Source organism: Megalops cyprinoides, chromosome 5 (genome assembly GCF_013368585.1).
Source record: "Megalops cyprinoides isolate fMegCyp1 chromosome 5, fMegCyp1.pri, whole genome shotgun sequence".
Taxonomy (NCBI): domain Eukaryota; kingdom Metazoa; phylum Chordata; class Actinopteri; order Elopiformes; family Megalopidae; genus Megalops; species Megalops cyprinoides.
In genome coordinates, this window is record NC_050587.1 from 10,133,464 (window position 1) to 10,152,177 (window position 18,714).

At 43.0% G+C, this 18,714-nt stretch overlaps 1 protein-coding gene across 1 annotated transcript; it reads left to right on the forward strand.

Moving 5' to 3' along the window:
- The first annotated feature begins 6,024 nt into the window (after positions 1 to 6,024).
- c5h18orf54 (chromosome 5 C18orf54 homolog) lies at positions 6,025 to 14,481 on the forward strand. Its single transcript, XM_036528733.1, has 8 exons — positions 6,025 to 6,096; positions 7,099 to 7,407; positions 8,335 to 9,120; positions 9,293 to 9,443; positions 10,799 to 10,874; positions 12,216 to 12,446; positions 13,277 to 13,335; positions 13,908 to 14,481. The coding sequence occupies exons 2-8, from the start codon at positions 7,134 to 7,136 to the stop codon at positions 13,996 to 13,998; spliced, it is 1,668 nt and encodes a 555-aa protein (XP_036384626.1). The 5' UTR covers positions 6,025 to 6,096; positions 7,099 to 7,133; the 3' UTR covers positions 13,999 to 14,481.
- The last annotated feature ends 4,233 nt before the right edge of the window (positions 14,482 to 18,714 follow it).

Consider the following 18,714-nt stretch of genomic DNA (forward strand, 5'->3'; position numbering starts at 1 on the left):
GATCTTACTCTGATTTGTCCGCCATAGAAAACATAGTTTCAGTCATTTTTCAGTCATTTCAGTCAAGTTCAGTCGGCTTAAGTTCAGCCTTTCAGGACAAGTGGTAAAGGCCTTTAGATTGGTTTCTCTGTGGGAATTGTTGTTTGCTTAAGCCTCCATTTAGGGTAACATATTTATGTTGATTATATTGAACAATTTGCACATTCAAAGGGCCACATCACCGTTGATTTTTTGATAACAGTTCATTTCTCATCTGGTGTCATTTCTCTCATGGGTTGATCTGTCTCAGTTACTTTGTTAAAGAGTTTCCTGTCAATGTCAGCTAATACTCCGTATGTATGTGGTACATTGCTTTGTTGAGATTAGCTGTCCCTTACAATTAACCAGTTAATCAACTAAATTTAAAATAACATAATAACCTTCAAAGGGAATGGCCTTGTGATACTTTACAGAGCACAATATAGAAAAGCAATGCAAAATGCATTAAGCAATATCAAAGCAAGCCCTTTAACTTCATCCTGGTGAGCTTGGGCTACAGTGCCCAGACGTGTGGGTGTCGTGTAAGTGGGGGAGGTCTTTTGGACCATTTTCCAAAAAAAAAAAAAAATACCTCCCATGAAGTCCAGAGCCTCTACCCACCCACCATAAGGCAAATCTGCTTCACATCTAAAATAATAGCATATGTGTTTTACTCAGCATAAATTTCAGATCAACGCGTTCCCTGAAGGGGATCTCAGGGCTACTTAATTAGAAACACTGAGGAGAACTCTTTTACAAGTAAACACTCCACTTAATGAGCTTTGACGCATAATTCAGCAAATAATTTTACTCTCTGTGTTTGTTCACTTTGATCTCTTATGCCCTTTCAGGTTGTCTGCATCCCAGTGATACCTGTGTACTTGCAGACAGTACAGAACATTTTCTTTCTCTGATATGTAGAAATTTTGTATTAATGGCAACCTTTTTCTCCTCTGACACATGTTACTCAATGCATCAGTAAAATCAGCACTAACCAGGATGTAGCTGCTGCACAGAATCTAGCATCCAGCCGCTATTCTCCCTAATGGTCTGTGGCATCATTAAATCCAGCCTATTCACGCTGTGTAACCTGATGTGCGGCGAGTCTCGCCGCGGCACGCTTCATTTCCCCTCAGAATAAGCCGCTCCTGGGAGCCAGCCCTGACACAGGCCTCGGGGTAGGAGCGGTGATGTATATGGCAAGGAGGGAGCCATGGCAACCACGCGCTTTGGAGAAGCAGAGGCCTCCTCTGCCGTCTCCAGGGGTCAACCCCAAGGTGTTCCAACAGCTTCCCAACAGGCTTCCACACCACATCTCGGGAAGAAGCTATCTTTACACAGTAGCGTTCAGCTCCCAAAACGCCATGTTTGTTACTGAAGAGGGACAACATTTAGACCTCTGCCAGGTTCCCACCAGTTCAGTTGTCTCCATTGCCTGTAAACACATAATTAGAAAAGGTTTGTGTGCAATCAAAAGCAAGGAGCAAACGCAAAAGGCCTCCATTGGATAATCATGACTGTGGGGAAGAAGTGGGGGTCGTTGTGAGTGGTTAGAAGCATGTGCGTTGAGAAAAACAGCAGAGGCACAGTCTCCTCCCTCCTCTCTTGTCCGCCCAGGCGTGGCAGACGAGGCCCGTTGCTGCAGTTCCCACGCGCACCAAAAACACCCTTTCACTCTGCAGAGGCACGTCAAGGAGGCAGGCGATGACCGCACTCAGCCAAGAATGCAGACCGCTAACAACCGAACGGAGGCAGATGCTCTTTATTGTTTATCCAGAGACTGTGCAGAGGAAGACGGCACCAAAAACTGCATGTTGCTTGAGACAAGCAATGTTAATGGCAACCTCCATTTTTGACTTTTTGATATCCCACAATGGCATGCTTAATTCAGGAATGGTCTTTAGCAAAAACCCATTTTGGAGTCTTTAGTGTCACCTGGTTTTACCACTCCAACACTTTGTTGACCACTCTGTGTTTCCTGTTGCAGCTGACATTCTACCTCAGCCCCAATGTGTATATTGACAAGTTCTATGGAATTTCAAAAGGAATTATTGGATGAGATGAAGGAGAAGAGGCAAGTCCTTACATTCAACACCTCTTAATAGCTGGTGAAACAGTGGCAAGAGAGAAGAAGGCTCACTGCAGCCAAAAGCACTCAAGTTAATGACTTACTGAAGTACTTCAAGTCAAGTTGAGCCTCTAGATGTGGTGATCGCTCCTCTTGGCAGTGTATATACAATTAAAGCAACCAAGATGATAGCTTAACTCAAAGCGACAGCTTAACTCAAATACCTGTCTTGAACTTAACATAATCCATAATATCATAATAACACAGGATAATCATAACAGTATTTCACTGCTCTGGGTAAAACAATGACAAAGCTAGTGTATATAAAGGAAATCCTGGGGAAATAAATGCTTGTGTTTGTGCAAATGTTTGTTCCTCTCTGGTGTGTTGTAATTGTGCTCTGTACTGTACCTGGATGGAGGTGGACACAGGCCACAGGAGCATTCTCCTGGGGTGCATGGACCGATGGATTTCTGTCCCTTTGATTACACAAAGGCAATCAAGGATGTGCTCATATTTACAGCAATAAGCATAGATTGGATCTTGAAAGGAGAAGAGGGAGGAAAAGAGCTTGACATTTTGTCCTATATCCCAGAGACGATATATACATCAACATTTTCAGTGTAACAAAATACACACGGTCTCAGAGAGAAATAGAATGTGTCCTAGCTGTAAGATAGTGTCGTGTGGCCTCTCGTGGCCGAGTTTCCTTTCATGTCCCTTTATGCAAGGTCTTATGTAATCAGGGTGCTTTATGGAGCTGTGGACCTATAGGAAATAACCAGCAGAGTTGTCTCATGCACAGAGGCATGGTGATGAATTCACTCTGTCAGCAGAGAACACACATATCCACAGGGGTTGTTGTGTCCTCTGACGTGGGCAGTAGACGAAAAGGCATTATGGGTAATCAACACTAACAGCTTCTAAAACAAGCATATAGGAAATGACACACAGCAGTTTAGTAACACAAGAACTTGCTATTATGCCTTACCATTACCTTTGCATGATTTATGAAAAACAGTAGTGATTTACCGTCCTAAATTAATAGCTCACACATGTTCCAAACTTATAAAAGCAAGTAGTCACAAGGCATATAGGCGACCGCGACAAAGTTTGCCTTGTCAAAAATAACGAGCATGAAGAGCTTCTGTGATTTTCAGTTTTGCGTCGACTTATACATACATTATCATCTGCCTTTAATATGTTTCTGCAGTCAGCTCCAAAAGGTAATCTTCACTGCGAGGGCTGGATTATTTTTGCAGCGCATGACACTGCACGCACCTGTATGGGCGACCACAGAGCCGATTAAAGTTGTCATGCAGGGATCACACTGGGAGCGTCACCGGCACATCTCAGAAAAACCAGTTTGGCGTGCGCCAGTGCTGCTTTTTGGTGTTTTTTTTATATGCAGGAGACGCCAAGACGGAGGTTCTGCTCCGTTCCTCTGACTGATTCCATGTGAGTCACACCCATCAGTAATGCTGCTTATTCAGTAACTCAGGGAAGCTCTCTGCGGTGTGTTAGGGGGTAGCTTCTGTTCCTCAGCGGAGGAGTGGAGAGGAGTGACAGCCTCGCAGAACCTGATCATGACACACATCTATAAATACTATATTTCAGTAGAGCATGATAGCATACATGTCTGTTTCGGAATCACTTTATAGGAGGCGTCATTCTGAGATGTGAGAAGGAAAAAAATAATAATGTATGCCTCAAATAATGATCAATGTTTTATCCATCTTTTTTTTTTTTTACAATGCGGTAAATGTCATTCTTTTGGCCTCATCCTATAACTGCTGTCAGTCTATTAGCTTATGGAAAGCATATGTAATATAGGTTATTTAAGCGGATATAAAATGTGTCACTGGCTATCCTTCAAAAGACCTTTCCTTAATGGAGTCCTCTGAATCTTGTAGGAAAGCATATTATATGGTGCAATATAGAATAGTAACTGCTCATAAGCGACAATAATAGCCAATTACCACCAGCAGATGTCTTCAAATGTCTGCCTTGGCAAGATGTATATTTTTCATGTATGTCATTTATTAGCTTAAGGAAAGATCATCATCCATAATATTTTTGACCCACAGCTGATGGCAAAGGCTTGCCACCGTGCACAAATACACAAGTGAAATGATTCCTCGCTCCAGAGGTCAACAGAAAAAAAACAGTAATTTCTCAGAAACAGACAAAGAAAGGGAAACAATAGAAACTAAGCATGGGCATCATCAACGTATGCTCAGAATGCCAGTCATTTCAAAAATGAGCTGGAGGAGAATTATGTCCAATTTAAGAGCATTACCTTGTTAACCCACAACAAGCTCCAAGGTGAAACAAAACCACAGGAACAGTTACACAAAAGAATTTAGGAAACACTGGGTTCATTTCCATTGGTGCTTGTTCAGTTTGTGTGGCCCAGATTGTTTAGTGTAACTTGGCGCTATCTTGATATCAATTATTTTAATGGCAGACCTATTTCTGCAAGTGTTTCTGCTGACTTATGGAAAATGTACTGTTTTGTATGCTGAAAGTGTGTTGTGTGTTGATATTGTGGCGAGCAGAGGGTTTTGACAAGCTTACCTAACAGCACTGCACTCTGGACTCTGACACCGCAAACCAGCGACATTATGGCATAGATAAATGCCTAGGACCCATAGCGAGGGGGAGATGTCCTGCTACAAGCTCTGACTAAGGACATCACCCTGTCCAATAGGTGTGACTGCTTCACTGCCAGCCTCCTAAACACATGCAGCTAGTTTCCTAAAAACCAAGCCCCCCATCCATTTTTGGAAGCAAACCTTTGCTAGGTTACTGGGTTAATTTACTGGGTCAGGCCCATCTCCAGACCCAGGTAGCATTCCCGGCTTTCAATATTCTGAGAAGACCTAAACCCAGGAAAAAAACACAGTTCCTAAGCCTGTGCAAAAGGGCTCCTGGTCTCCCATTCTATAAGGCAGTTACATTACCACATAGCTAAAAGGCAAGTAGAAGCAGAAATGTTCTGCTACAAGCTCTCACTGTCTCACAGGAATGATCACTAGTCTACAGTATATATCTAGCCCTGTTTGTGAAAAGTAGACAAAACAACTTTTGGCCTCTAAATGGCACAGATGGCAGAAGTGCCAGTTTCAAGTGCAGATTGAGCCCTACAAGTTGGGTTTGATCCCAGCTGTGCCATCAGCTGATGATGACATGGAGCCTATGGGGGTTGAATAAACTGGCTTCATTCTGCTGGAAATATAGGGTGGGTGGGTCAGCCAGGGGTTTGTTTGTCTCATTTCTCATCAGCAACTCCTGCGGTCTGCCTGTATAAAGCTGTATGTGAAGTGACTTCCTAAAACACAAGTTTACCATCTGGACTGCAGTATGTAAGAAAGTGGCCCTTGGCATCACATGTTTCAGAGGAGAGCGTGTTTGTCTTGTCTGCACCCTCCCGAATTGTCAGTGAGGGTTGCAGGGGTGGGCAGCATTTCTATGTCACAGTCTGGGGACAAACAGGGAAAATGTACTGGGCACTCCAAATTATTACAAAAACAAATACTACTGTTCAGGGCTGTAGCCCAATTTTAACTTTAAGATTCAAAACCTTACAATCCAGTCTAGGACATCATTGTGTTGCCTGTATTCATATGTTATATATTATAAATAATGTTATTAGAGCAGAAGCTAGCTAGCTGTGTTTCGGTGAAGTAGTCAGCTGCTCGCTAACTTAATGTACTGGTTAGCTAAGACATGTACGCGCTTCTCAATGTAAGTTTGAAATGTAGAAAAGCTGACATACTTTTTTTCTCCCAAACCACAGCAAAGCAATGTGACTAAAGGAGGTTAGTTTATGTGAATTTTTAAATATTGAAATATCAAATCGATTTCGCTTGTGCAATTCATGGCCACTACTGCAATCCGTCGTTTCACTTCCGCGCCGTTTTTCAGTTTGAAAAGGGGGCGTCTTTTCCTGTCAGGAATCCTGCCGGCTTCAGGTGTAGGAAGAAAAGTAGTTCTTTGGGTATTATAATGTGCGTATTGCTAATAGGTTTAAACTATTTTGAAATAACTAACGTAACTGTCTAGGCAGGAATAACTAACGTTTGCTCGCGATACTGGGAAATGTGTCCTACTCCAAATGGTTAGCTAGCTAGCAAATGTTAGCAAAATTGTTGTTCTACTGTAACCACGTACATGTAGCTAACGTTAGCTAGTCGACAACTGTTACGGGAAAGACATGCAAATTCCTTAGCTTAGCTGCTTTTACTTGCTGGCTAGCTGTATTTTATTTTAACCCCCTCTTGAATGTTGTGAATGTTATTAGCTTTTTTATGGGTAGCCTTTACGTTTGCTAAAAAGATGGCTAGCTTGTTACACGTTGCTGGGATTTTGTTGTTGATCGCGTTGTCGTGGAATGTGCCGTTGGACCAGCTAGCCAGCTAAGCTAACCGGCAAAACTGGAGTTGACCAGCTTGCTAGCCTCTAAATAAGAACGTAGTCTATGTTAGCCAGCTACACGTATCCTTGACGTACTTATGGCATGTTAGCGAGCTAGTTTACATCGCATTACCTCAGCTAACGATAGCTGTAGCCATAATATCCGTAGTTTGCAACAGGTAGCGACCCAAAGAAGCTTTCGAAATGTGAAAGTTCACTAGGACCCTCCCAGATAACCTCCCTCATCCAAGTGCTGTATTTATTTTTATGCAACCATGCATGTATGCATATTCACACATGTATGTATTTGTTACGATGTAACGTTATTTCAAATTGTGAGAGCTCCTGGTATCGGTTGTTCGCTATAATGTGACGAATAATGCGACTCATTATTAGCTAACTTGCATCTTGATCATTGACCATTGTGGATGCAGAAAAGTGCTTGTAAACAACTAGCTAATAATAGCTAACAAGATACAGTGGATGCAGTATGTTTCCGTACCCTTGGAAACGATTGCCTCCATGTTTTTCTGTGAAGAAAACGAAGTTTGCTGCACACAGGGGAATTGACCATGTAGCCACCTTATGTTTTTCAGGCTGCTGAAATGTGATCACTTAATGCGCTGACAGAATGGCGTCTGCTGACGGCCTTCCCTCCCCCGAATCCACTGTGACTTCCCTGTTGGCCAGCTCTGGGTACCTCAAGAGCTCCATGCTGTCGGACTCCTCACGGTCAATCCGGTACAAGGGCAGGGAGTACGAGTCTGCCACAGAGGCGCTGGACGCCTACATCGCAGACTTTCAGAGGAGTCTGCGCATCCCCGACGCGTCCACAGGGGCACTGCAGCTGCCCAAAGACCCGGTGACCCCCGTCCTGCCACGAACGGGGTTCAGGAACAAGGATGGTAAAACATAAGACTTTGTCTTACTTAGTTGGTGGCTCCTGTGCTTTGACTTCATACATGAGGGAGACAGCAGCATGGATGAACAGCCTCTACTCAGCCAGTGGTGCTTTGAAGTTTGAATTTAAAGGGCCTTCATATGAATCTCAAAGGAGACCTATGACCAAAAGTGTCATATGTAGTGACTAGTACTGTACAATTCAGCATTTTGAATGCCGTCCTGCTCGCCTAGATCCTGACCCTCCTTCAGTTAGTGGCCCAAGCAGGCCTTACTACAAGTACCAGTTTGCTTTGAGAGTGAAGAGAGATATGCAAAATTCTGTGTAGGAAGAAGTAACCCTCTCTTTCTGTTGATCACTTCCTGTCCCATGAAAAGATCCACTAAAAAGTCTTGTAGAAAACCACTTGAGCGTACCATTGTGTGGTTTACACATGGTAACATTTTCATGGTGATCCTTCATTGGAAAAGTGTGCATTTTGTCTAGTTGCATTTCAGTTTCATTTTAGTTTAACAGATTTTCACTCATTTTCTAAACAATGAACTCTCCACTCTACACACCACATCACACACATTTCTGTTTCTGAATGTTTCTTTGTGCCTTTAGGTTATCAGATCTATCTTGAACAAAGCTGATTTTCTTTCGGATGGGCTTTGTATATCACCATCTTATCTCATTGACGGGAGGAGGAACAGACAGTGTGGCCTTTAGGCTTAGTATGTGGGTCAGAATGCTCACAAGTGTCATGATGTCCAATTTTGAGTATTAAACAGAGTTAATCTTTAAGGCATTAATCTTGTAAATATGCAGAGGTGATCAGTAGATATGAAAAAGGCAGTCGGTGCGATCGTAAGTGAACGGCTGTCGGTAGTGCTTTTTTATTCTCTGTTGTTTTCATGTGTCAGCAGCTCTCCTCTTTTGTGATTTCCAGTTCTTAAAGAGAGCCTAACTGATGGGGAGCTGGACTTCCTGAACCTGCCTGTGGGAGCTGGGCAGGGAGACCCGGACAGCCTCAGCCTGACCACGGACGACCTGCTGGTCCTGCCCGCCGACGGCTCCATGCCCGTGACCCGCACCTCGGCGTATCTGACCCAGCGCACGACCTGCCCCCTGGGCCGCAGCCCCCGCTCCAGGCCCCTCGGGACCCAGGACCTGTCCGCGTTGCGGGGGCGGAGGCGGCGAGCGAAAGGCTCAGAGGCCGAGGATGTTCCGGGGCCGCGCCTGAACCGTTCAGCCAGAGGTGGCGCGCGAACCTTCCCCTTACACTCCACGCAGAGGGGCGCGCCAGAGCCAAGCTCCGCCCGCCCGTACCCCAGGTGGCTGACCAGCCGGAAGTCCGACATGGATTTCTCAGGCATCACCAGCGTTCCTGAGCTCGCGTACCCGACGTGGGTGGGGGAGTGTGACGCGACCTCCGACCCCCCGGACGGCAGCGCCGCGCGCGGGAAACGGGGGCGAGGGCGCGCCCTCCCCCCCTCCCCCGAGGTCCCCACCTGGCTGGGCCAGCTGGAGGCGTCCTATGAGGAACCGGGGCGGAGCGCGGAGGGCCATCGGAGGGTGGCGCGCGACGCGGGCGAGGGCACGGGAAAGCGCACAGCCGCCTTCAGGGAGGAAGCAGACTGCAGCACGCTAAGGGACCTGAGACTGGAGTTCGCACAACAGCTGGCGGCAGCTGAAGAAAGGGAGGGCAATGCAAACTACCACAGACCGTTCCGAGGTTCGGCTATGGAAAACGAAATCTAAACTTTAGTGTTCGATCCCATTGCTGCATTTCCATTTCTGTGTTCAATGACAGGCTCGCGAGCCGACCCCCGCAAATGCATCCACGACAAAGAAACCGAACACCGAAGCGCCCCGAGGTGCTGATCGCCTGTCTTGTTTTCCTGCAGATGACAGGATCGAGTCTCTGATCCTGAAGGCAGAGAAGGCCCTGGCGTCCCCGTCGCTGGGCCGCGTTGGCCGCGGGGAGGAGGAGAGCAGCAGCCCGCGCACCGAGGACGTTCTGGATGCAGATCGGTCATGGGACAACCCGGTGGCCTTGTGAGTCCCAGCCCGTCTGTCCAGTTCAACTGCGTACAGCCGCCTTAACCCGCCTTGCAGGCCCTGGCCTGTATCCGATTCAGCTGTGTGCAGCTGTCATTTGCTCACACTATGAGTCACGGTAGGCTGCTTCAGTGCATCACGGCGTTTTGAACACCCGCATTATGCGTCAAATACTGTCAATCACAGATAGCAAAGAACAAGTCACAGACTCCGCTGTTCATAAGCAGCAAACTCCCCTTAATATACCTTGCTTTGTTTTGGGCAGCCGTTTTGAAACGAATACCATCATAGTTTGTTCATTTTTGTAAAAATGTATCAATGTTTTGGGGGAGGATTTTTGGCGTGATTGGGAGACGTCGTTACAGCTTGCCGTTAAAGCTTGAGCCTTTGGACGGGGTGACGTGGCATACCTCGCTAAGACCAGGTGCCAAGGCGTGCCCTGGCTGAGACGCCAGAGAACTGCCGAGTTCAAGTGCCCCGCTCAACCACTACTCAGCTGGCAGCAGGCACCATTAAACTTTATGAACCAATCCAGAAAGCTGTGGAGGTGGCCACTTTCCACCGGAGCAAATTCCACCTCTGCTCTAAATTCTCGAGAACAATTGGCGACGCCAGTTACCCCTCAGAAAAGGCAGGTAAAAATGGCGCATTTATATTAAGCGGGTTCTTGTGCCAGCATGACGCTACCTCCCCCTCTTTTCTCCTGTGATGAGAGCATGTCTGGAAATAAGCTGCTCTCTCTGACTACGTCTGACGTGTGTTCCGACCGTCGAAGCCAAACCAAATGCTGAGGCGCGGAAATTGGCTGCCGGTAATTCCTCAAAACGAGAGGTCGGCTCTGCGTAAAGCCCTAAAGCAGTTGCAGAAGAAAGGCTGTTAATTTTAGAGCGGGGATTGACAGCTCAGTGCTCGAGTCCCGCAGGGTTTTTGATTCATTATAAGCCATTAGCAGAGGAAGTCGCATCACTTCCCGTAGATCTGTTACTGACTGAAAGGTCAATCCAGGACTTGAATTAGTCATCTCTGTATTAGAGCAGACTTCTGTTGGCAAATGAGACATGCTGAGGAATCAAAGAAAAAAATGTAAACTTTCAGTTCATGTGTATTATATTGTGTAATATATTGGATAAAGTCAATTTTCTAACCATGTCATCGCGATCCTCCAATTTATATATGAAGCATCAATTAGCCACATTATTTGTTCTAAGGATCATACAGCTGCATAAGACTATTAATCTCTATTGGAATTATCCAAGCTAATTTAAATGTGGTGTTTGTAAAATGACTATTTTAAAAGGAAGGCTAAGTGAGCAAATGATCAATGAGCTCTTTTTTTTTTTTAACTTCTGCAGTAAGCCTCCAGTGCCAGTAGGGGATGCCGAAGACCAACTTAACATGGACAACCCAGCAGGGCTCCATCAGGCAGAGGTTTGTAAATGTTTACCTTGCAGACTTACTAAGTCTGACTAAATTTAATAGCTGTAGTAATGTTCTCGAGTATACCTCATTTTAACTGAATGTTTAGTGTGGTCCAGGCAGTTCAAGTTCTTTGAAATTGGTTCCACTGCTTTGCTGCAATGATCTTATTTGGTATTTTTGGTATGCATATGTAGGTTACTGTCATTCTAAAGACTGATAAATACACACACATACATAGTAATGGACAGCAGATAAACAGTTAACGGTTTAACTTATTGGTATACTTCTGTTTAGAAGAACAAATAACCAACATTTTAAAAACATTCTGTAACTTCTTACATTAATGTAATTATGTATGAATGTTGTCATGAGGATAAAATATACCTTGCACTTTGCATGCCTGCTCCATGTAATGTCAAATTATGTTCTGTCAGTCTCTGACAGTGCTCTGTGCTTAAAATGGGTCTGTTCATAGGCTGTTTAAATACACCAACTTGAACCCTATACCATGTAATCGACTGGACAGATACAGTAACAGCAATAGTGATGGTAAAATTTTCCAAATGGATAAATGATTCTTTCACGATAAGCTCTTGTTTGGTTTGATTGACACAATACTGGAAAGTGAATACAGTGCATTTTGTTGTTGTTGGTCAATACCTGTCCAGGAATTGTTCTAGAGGTCACAACTGTGCTTAGATATATCTGAAATTTTTATTAATTGAAATTTTTATTAACTTTATTAGTCAATAAATGTAAGCGCAAAATGACAATGAATGTTTCTTGTATAGTATTGGTATGTGTTCATGAAAATAGTTTTTGTTGGTATATTCTGTGTGTGTGTGTGTGTGTGTGTGTGTGTGTGTGTGTGTGTATGTATGTATGTGTATATATATATAAATATATATATATATATATATATATTGTGTGTGTGTGTGTGTGTGTGTGTGTGTGTGTGTGTGTGTATAGTCGAAATCCATGAGTCCATTTTGGCACTTTGACCTTTGACCCTTGAAAATGACCTCAGAATACCAAATCCAAAATGTTATCCACTCGATGACTGATCTAGCATGGATAACATTAACAGGTGATGCTGTTAAAAGTCAAAATGACTCATGTTGGGTTGTCATTTATGTTATAAATAAGATTATATTATTACCCAGTAATATGAAATGATATTATCATTTATTTTCTTTTATTAGAGTTCATATGGATAACTGCATGTTATAACTGGGCCAGCCTGAGAGGCTAGATGCGGAAACCGGGAGTGATTAGCTTAGCGGGTAGCAACGAAAAAACATAGCAGAGGGGTTAACGGTATGCTCTCTCCATCCGTAAATCCCCTTAAAGGCTGCCGCTGCCCTCACCCACATCCAGCAGGCCGCGGGCTCCCCTTCCTCGGGCTACAGCAGCAGGAAACACCCCGGTCCTGTGGAGGCCCTCAAGCAGATGCTGTTCAGCCTGCAGGCGGTGGAGCAGCGGGTCACTCAGGACCAGGAGAAGCAGCAGCAGCGGCAGGATGCTCCCACAGAGACGACCACAGACCCAGGGCCCTCAGAGCAACACCAGCCGGCGCTCAGGGTAAGGCCCAGCGGCCTTCACTTTTGTTTCAGTTTCACTTCTTTTTTTTGTTTTAGCACATCATTTGTAAGTGTTCAGATGGAAAAACCCTGACTCATCCAGTAGATAGATAATGCAGACGGAAAGGCAGCCGTGAGTTTTATGGAGGGAGTAATGAGCATTCGCTTTGGAGTAATAATCAGGGTAGAATCCAGGCTTATTTGGCACACCACAAAGGTTATGTGCAATTTCATGCCACATTTCACTCGTTCAGCTCAGAAGTCACAAATTTTTAAGATACTGTAACTGAGATACACAAAGTATATTTGATCGTATTGAACAAAGCCATGCAATATACCTAATTTTCATATTATGCTAAATTAATTATGGTTAGTGGAGTATTTGCATATTCTGACGCATTTGTTGAAAACAAACTTTCACACATCCCATTGACAGCACCGCTAACGTGGGGGTTTAATGAGGCTCTTTTAGATAACGTCTCTCAAAAAAATTTAAATGTAATGTTTTACATTTAATTTTTAATATTTTTCATCTTTTGTCGAAGTAGCAACACTGATAAATCATGAACATAAAATGTGCTATAGACAGTGGGCGATTTGTCACGGCTCTGAGGCATTTTGAGCCACAGTCCACCCACATCTCTCCCCCCCCGCAAAGTGTGAGGAGAGGATTAGAGGCTTGTCTCTATTGCCCTTTCCACAGACTGACACTCATGCTGAAATATTGCTGTGGGCAGTTTTCACAGTTTCCGCTGTCAGCAGTGCTGTAGTTCTTATCCAGTAGCAGTTGTCAAAAGCCTGAGTGACTGATATCATTGTTTTATGTTGCAGACCTGTGAACCGTTGTTTGAGGATTACGAAAGTGGTCCTGGAGGGCAGTCTTTACAGAGGTACTGTGTTTATAGCAGTTACTTTCTAGGCACCTGCAGCATATGTTAAACCCTTTGGGGCTAAAAATGCACAGTTTGGAAGACAACCAGTCATTTTTGTATTTTGTATTTTACTTTATGGAGCTGGCCACTAAATTCATTCTGTGTGGAACGAGCCTGACTTTGGCATGACCCTCTGAGATTTATGAGAAAGCTGAGGATCACAAATTTATGTGGTGATTTCCGATTTGTATTGTAAATTATTTTTAAGATATGGTTATTATTACAAAGGTATTGTAAATTTTGATATGCGCAACATGCAGTCACATCCTTGCTGTCATATTAAATCTCTTTGTGTGCCCTCATACCTAATTGGCCTTTGAGGGTTGTTATGAATTTATGTACAGTGTACCCTCATGTAACTGACTTTGTATATACATCTGTATTTTACTGCTTATCGGGGAATGGAAAAATTAATGTTTCCTCACATTAAATGGCAGCGTGTCACGTCTTTGACTCGGTTATTAAGTGCCCTGAAGTAGAGCAGTAAAAGTAGGAGATAAAGTGCTAAATGATACGATGCCTGACTGCAGGGCCCTGCATCACCTGGGAAGACTGAAATGCCTGGTGGATGACATGAATGACAAAAAGGCGCAGGAATGCCAGGAGGAGAACGGCGTGTAGAGGAAATTGCTGTGAAGAGTACAGAGCCGCTCTCCGAGGGACCACGTATGTGAGAAGACCTGACCCACCGACTTGAATGCATTTCTTGGGTTTGGTTTTATCCCCCCTGTGCCAAATTTAGGCTCAGAACCTATTCCTTTTGAGGGAGTGGCAATATTTTAAATTCATGTGGGTTATAACAGCAGAAGAAATATCACTCGTCTCGCACACTTTCCCCACTCTTGGTTCCTGTGCAAAACTGCATCATGGAGGTGTCAGAAGGAGTGTAAAATGCTTACAGTATGTAAAATTACATGAGGTAGGCTGACTGAATAATACAAAAGTAAGGTGTTAAAATCCAGCATTCGGGTCTGAGGTTTATTTCCTGAACATCAAAAAAGGGTTTCTAAGCCATTTTGTCCAATATGCTGATTCAAAACAGGGGCGTCCAAGGAGAAGTTATGTACCAGAAGATTTAAGTAATACAATAAACATGTACTAACACCAAACTACCACTGCTTACAGCTATACAATACAGTCTTATAACAGTCCGATGGCAGCACGCCAGTGGTTTAAAGTGAGGTCTGTGGCGTGTGTACGTGGGCATTTAAGTAAGCTGTGAAAACAGTATTGTGCTGCAGATAGAATTCTGAACTTCCCTTATAATGCTAATTTTACCTACTTGACTTCCAAATTGACTATTATCCCCATAGAACCAAGACTGGAAATGGGCGATGCGTTGTTTCCTGTTAGTGCCTAAAGTGTTACAATTCATATTTTTCATCACTAATATGTGTTCACTTTATTTATAAAGAATGTTTTAATAGATGTTAACAGTAATTAAAATGATTAACTACTTGATTCATATCTATAATTTGCTGTTACTATTTTGAGTGTTGTTGCTCGGTGTCATCAGAGCAGAAAACCCAGAGACCACACTATCAGAATGGAATATATATTTATCAGTAAACCTGCTGTCGTTAGGCTGTGCTCCCACACCTGTGTTACTGTTGAGAATGTAATTAAATCAGTTTTTTGGTCACTTCTTCACATTATTAATAAAGCAACAGTATTGCATCATGTCTGTAGATTCTTGTTCTGTTTAACATCTGATTAAATTTTTACCTATATGTGCACTGTATATGTTTTATCCAAAACCACCAGCATTCTTCAAACGTGATTTCAGTCTTTTAAAGACATGCAGGAAAACAAATAGCTTTATCTGTGAGGACACAACTGTCTCTTTCTGCCAGGTGGATTTCATTTGGCGTGCAGAGCCAGCTACATGCAGTCCAGAAACAGGCATTTGTAAGAACTAAGAATCCATACAACTGCATGGCCAAAATAAACTGTGTGTGGATTTGTGGTTCTTCAGTATACTGCCTGCTCTCCAGCTCCTGAGAAACAGCTCTACATTTCCTTTGCATTCTTCAGGCACTTCTACGATATGTAGGGTAATGGCCACATTTACATGAGTGCTACATGACCACTCCTTAACATCGGTGTTCCTATCAGGTTCAGCGCCAGTCCAGCAGTTTAGTGTCAGTAGCCCTGCTGGGGAGACTGCAGTTACACCAGGCGTGTTAGGATGATGAGGGAAAGACCACACCCGTCCGTATTTCTGCAATCGGAGCGAGTTCTGTTGCAACCTCATTTTGTTTGGTTGCTGTGGTTTGGCAGGGACGTGGTGTTCTTTTTCTGGTTTTGTGTAATAAAGTTTGGCAAGGCTGGTGCTCTAAGGCCCTACTGCAGGCTCGTTTTCCTGCACCTGATTCTCTTTTTGCGTTGAACCTTGTCCTGCTTGAATAACCGCTTCCTAGTTTTGCCTTAGTTTCCTCATATTGAATTTAATTCTTTCATTTTTGAATATTTGTTTCCCTTCTCTGTTTTTCAGCTTGGTGCCACCTTAATCTTGTAACTAAGAATCGATGGACTTACAGTATAAGCTGGTTGCTGACTTTATTTCATCATAAATATTGAGTCCTCTTGCGAGACGTTTTGTTTATTGCACCTTGGAATATGGTTTTTGATTTTCCTAACTTTTTAAGATATTTAATTTGTTGGGGGGAGGGGATTGGGGATGTGACCTCTTGATGTGTAGTCAGTTCATCCTTTGTACCAGCACAATCCTTACTCCTTATTTCTCTCATTTCTACAGCTGTATTTGATCAATGAAATAGTGCAATGTTACAATAGACATTTTAGCCTTTTTACTGGGCTCTGTATCCCTAGGCAGGTACTTGATCACACTGAAATGTCTGCAGTCAAAGGAGGCCCTCGGTCTCTTCTCCCATCCTACCCTTCTACTTCCTCCCATCTTTACCTAGAGCAGGGCTCTTATTTTAAGACCATGAATTCCATCGTCGTTTTATACTCAACCAGTTTAACAAAAAGGTAACTTAACTCTGCTTCTGTGGTCCTGTGCGCTTGTGAGATGGTAGACGGAAAACTGGAAAATAACGTTATAAATAATTTATTCTCTCCACTACAGGAGGTGAAAGTACCCCTGGTGGTATAAAAATGCAGTCAGATATTTAAGAGTGCGTCCAAGCTGTGAAGAACGTCTGCCACTCTACTGACATCGTACAACAGATTGGTGACTATGCTCTTTCACACAATGAAGATAATTATGGGGGTTGGGAGATTGTTAGGGAAACGGCCAAATGGAACAGGTGATAATTTCTATAATAATTTCATGACGCCACAGCCTACATCAGTTCTGTTATCATAGATTAGGGGTGTACAAACGATTCATTAGCAAGCTAGTTTTAAACAATTAGATTTTACACACCCAAGGGTTTCTCAAATGACGCTGAGGCCAGAGGGGTTGGAAGGGGGCGTTTCTGCTAGAAAGGGGGATGCATTCAAGATGTAGAACTCATCTGAAAATCCATAACGTAATCTGGACCAGTTCTCAATCCCTGCCTTAGGCTCAAATAACGACGTGAAGAGACTGCAAGATTCCCTGTTCAGAAATCACGAGTTTCACCATTCAAGTGTCACACCCTCTTGAACTTGGAAAAAAAATCCCGCAGTTTTGTTTGCGTTTGCGTGTTCCGTGCGATCTTAACATATCCTACCATTTGTCTCCTTCTCAGCCACAAGCAGTGGACGTCCGTCTGAGAACATCTCTTCTGTCCCAGGCTACACTGTGGCCTGGCTCTCCCTGTGAGATTTCCACCAAATCCACAACCTGCTATTTAACCAGTAGCCTGCATTGAGTATGTAAGAAAGAAATTCCTCGCAGCACTTTAGTTAATCTACCATGCACCATTTTAGTTTTTTTTTTTTTTAAAGCAACTCATTCATATATTGTACAGCGTGTGTAAAGTGGCTGTATATAAAAAAAAATGCTTATTAGCTTCATGAATCCATTCTGGTACCTCTAAACCCTAATTGAGTGATGCTCCATTGTTGGTGAGAGAGATTATGCAGTGACGCATAGATTACTCATCACGCCACCAGGCTGTTTTTAGCCTGCTCTGGAAGACTCACTTTCGAGTGCAAAGAAGCTTTCTCACCTCTGCGGTGCTGCAGGGGGTGGGAATATATCCTTAATTATCCTCTGACAGGGTGTTGTTATTCACGTGTACAGCTTCAACAAGACTGTCATAAAATGGGGGGAGTAATAGTCTGTTAGAAGGTAATAATAGGTATGACTTCAGTTATGAACTGTGATTTTTGACTGGAACTGCAGTACTTGGTAACATGTTTAATAATGAATTTAGATCTCTGTGTACACCTATGTTTTGTCTTTTGGCCGTATATGTCATTAGTATGTCTTAACTGATAAATATGCAGCCTGAGCCTATTTATATTTTGTATTATTTAAAGTACAACAAACAGCCAACGATAAGGCTGTATACCAAACAAATAAAAGAAATACTTTATAATGTTAAAATATAAGAAGACAATTAATAGTAGCAGTAGTTATGTTATTAGCGGTAGCCTGTACATCCCTATTATGTATTTCTGGCCACACTGACATCACTCGTACAGGAGTGTTTTTAATGCAGTGCCCATATACTGAAAAAAGTAATGAATGTTGTCTATATAAAAAAGAAAAATATGAAATCAGGGATAAGGCACCATGCTCATTTAAATACCAGACTCTTTAACTGTAATATTATTATCTTATTTGTCCACATTAAAAGGCCTGCAAGCCTATCCCTCCTTTTATAAAATAAAAATACACTGAATATTTTCCATTGAATATCTTATGAGATACACCCAGGTTTACAGAGTGTCAGGAGGGATGGACAGATTTCTGTGCATCATATTGTAGTGATTCTGAGGATCTAAATAGAACACCTAGAATGTCAATACCCCAGTGAAAACAGTGGACTTTGGAAATAAATGTTAAGTATACACAGAGGTTCAACTTGTTTGTAGCTGTGATGTTTGTATATTGATGTTCAGAAAAAAAGACATGGCATTTCATTTCATTTGCCAATTCAAAGCCTCATCTAAAGCTAACAAAACCTTACTCTAAAATTTCAGGTCTCCGGGGGCTTGGCATTTCAAAAGCAGGGCCATTTCTGACACTTACCAAATAAATGTGTCAACAAAAAGGACACTTGCCTGCACCCACAGACAACAAGTGAGTGGCTGGCTTTTATGAGCAACTCAAGTAATGTTAATTCTGTTTTGTAAAAAAAAACTATTTAAAATAGCTTTATGCCCTTTTTCAAGTTTTAGGCACATTCTGGCAATGAAGTACTTCAGTATTTGGGACTA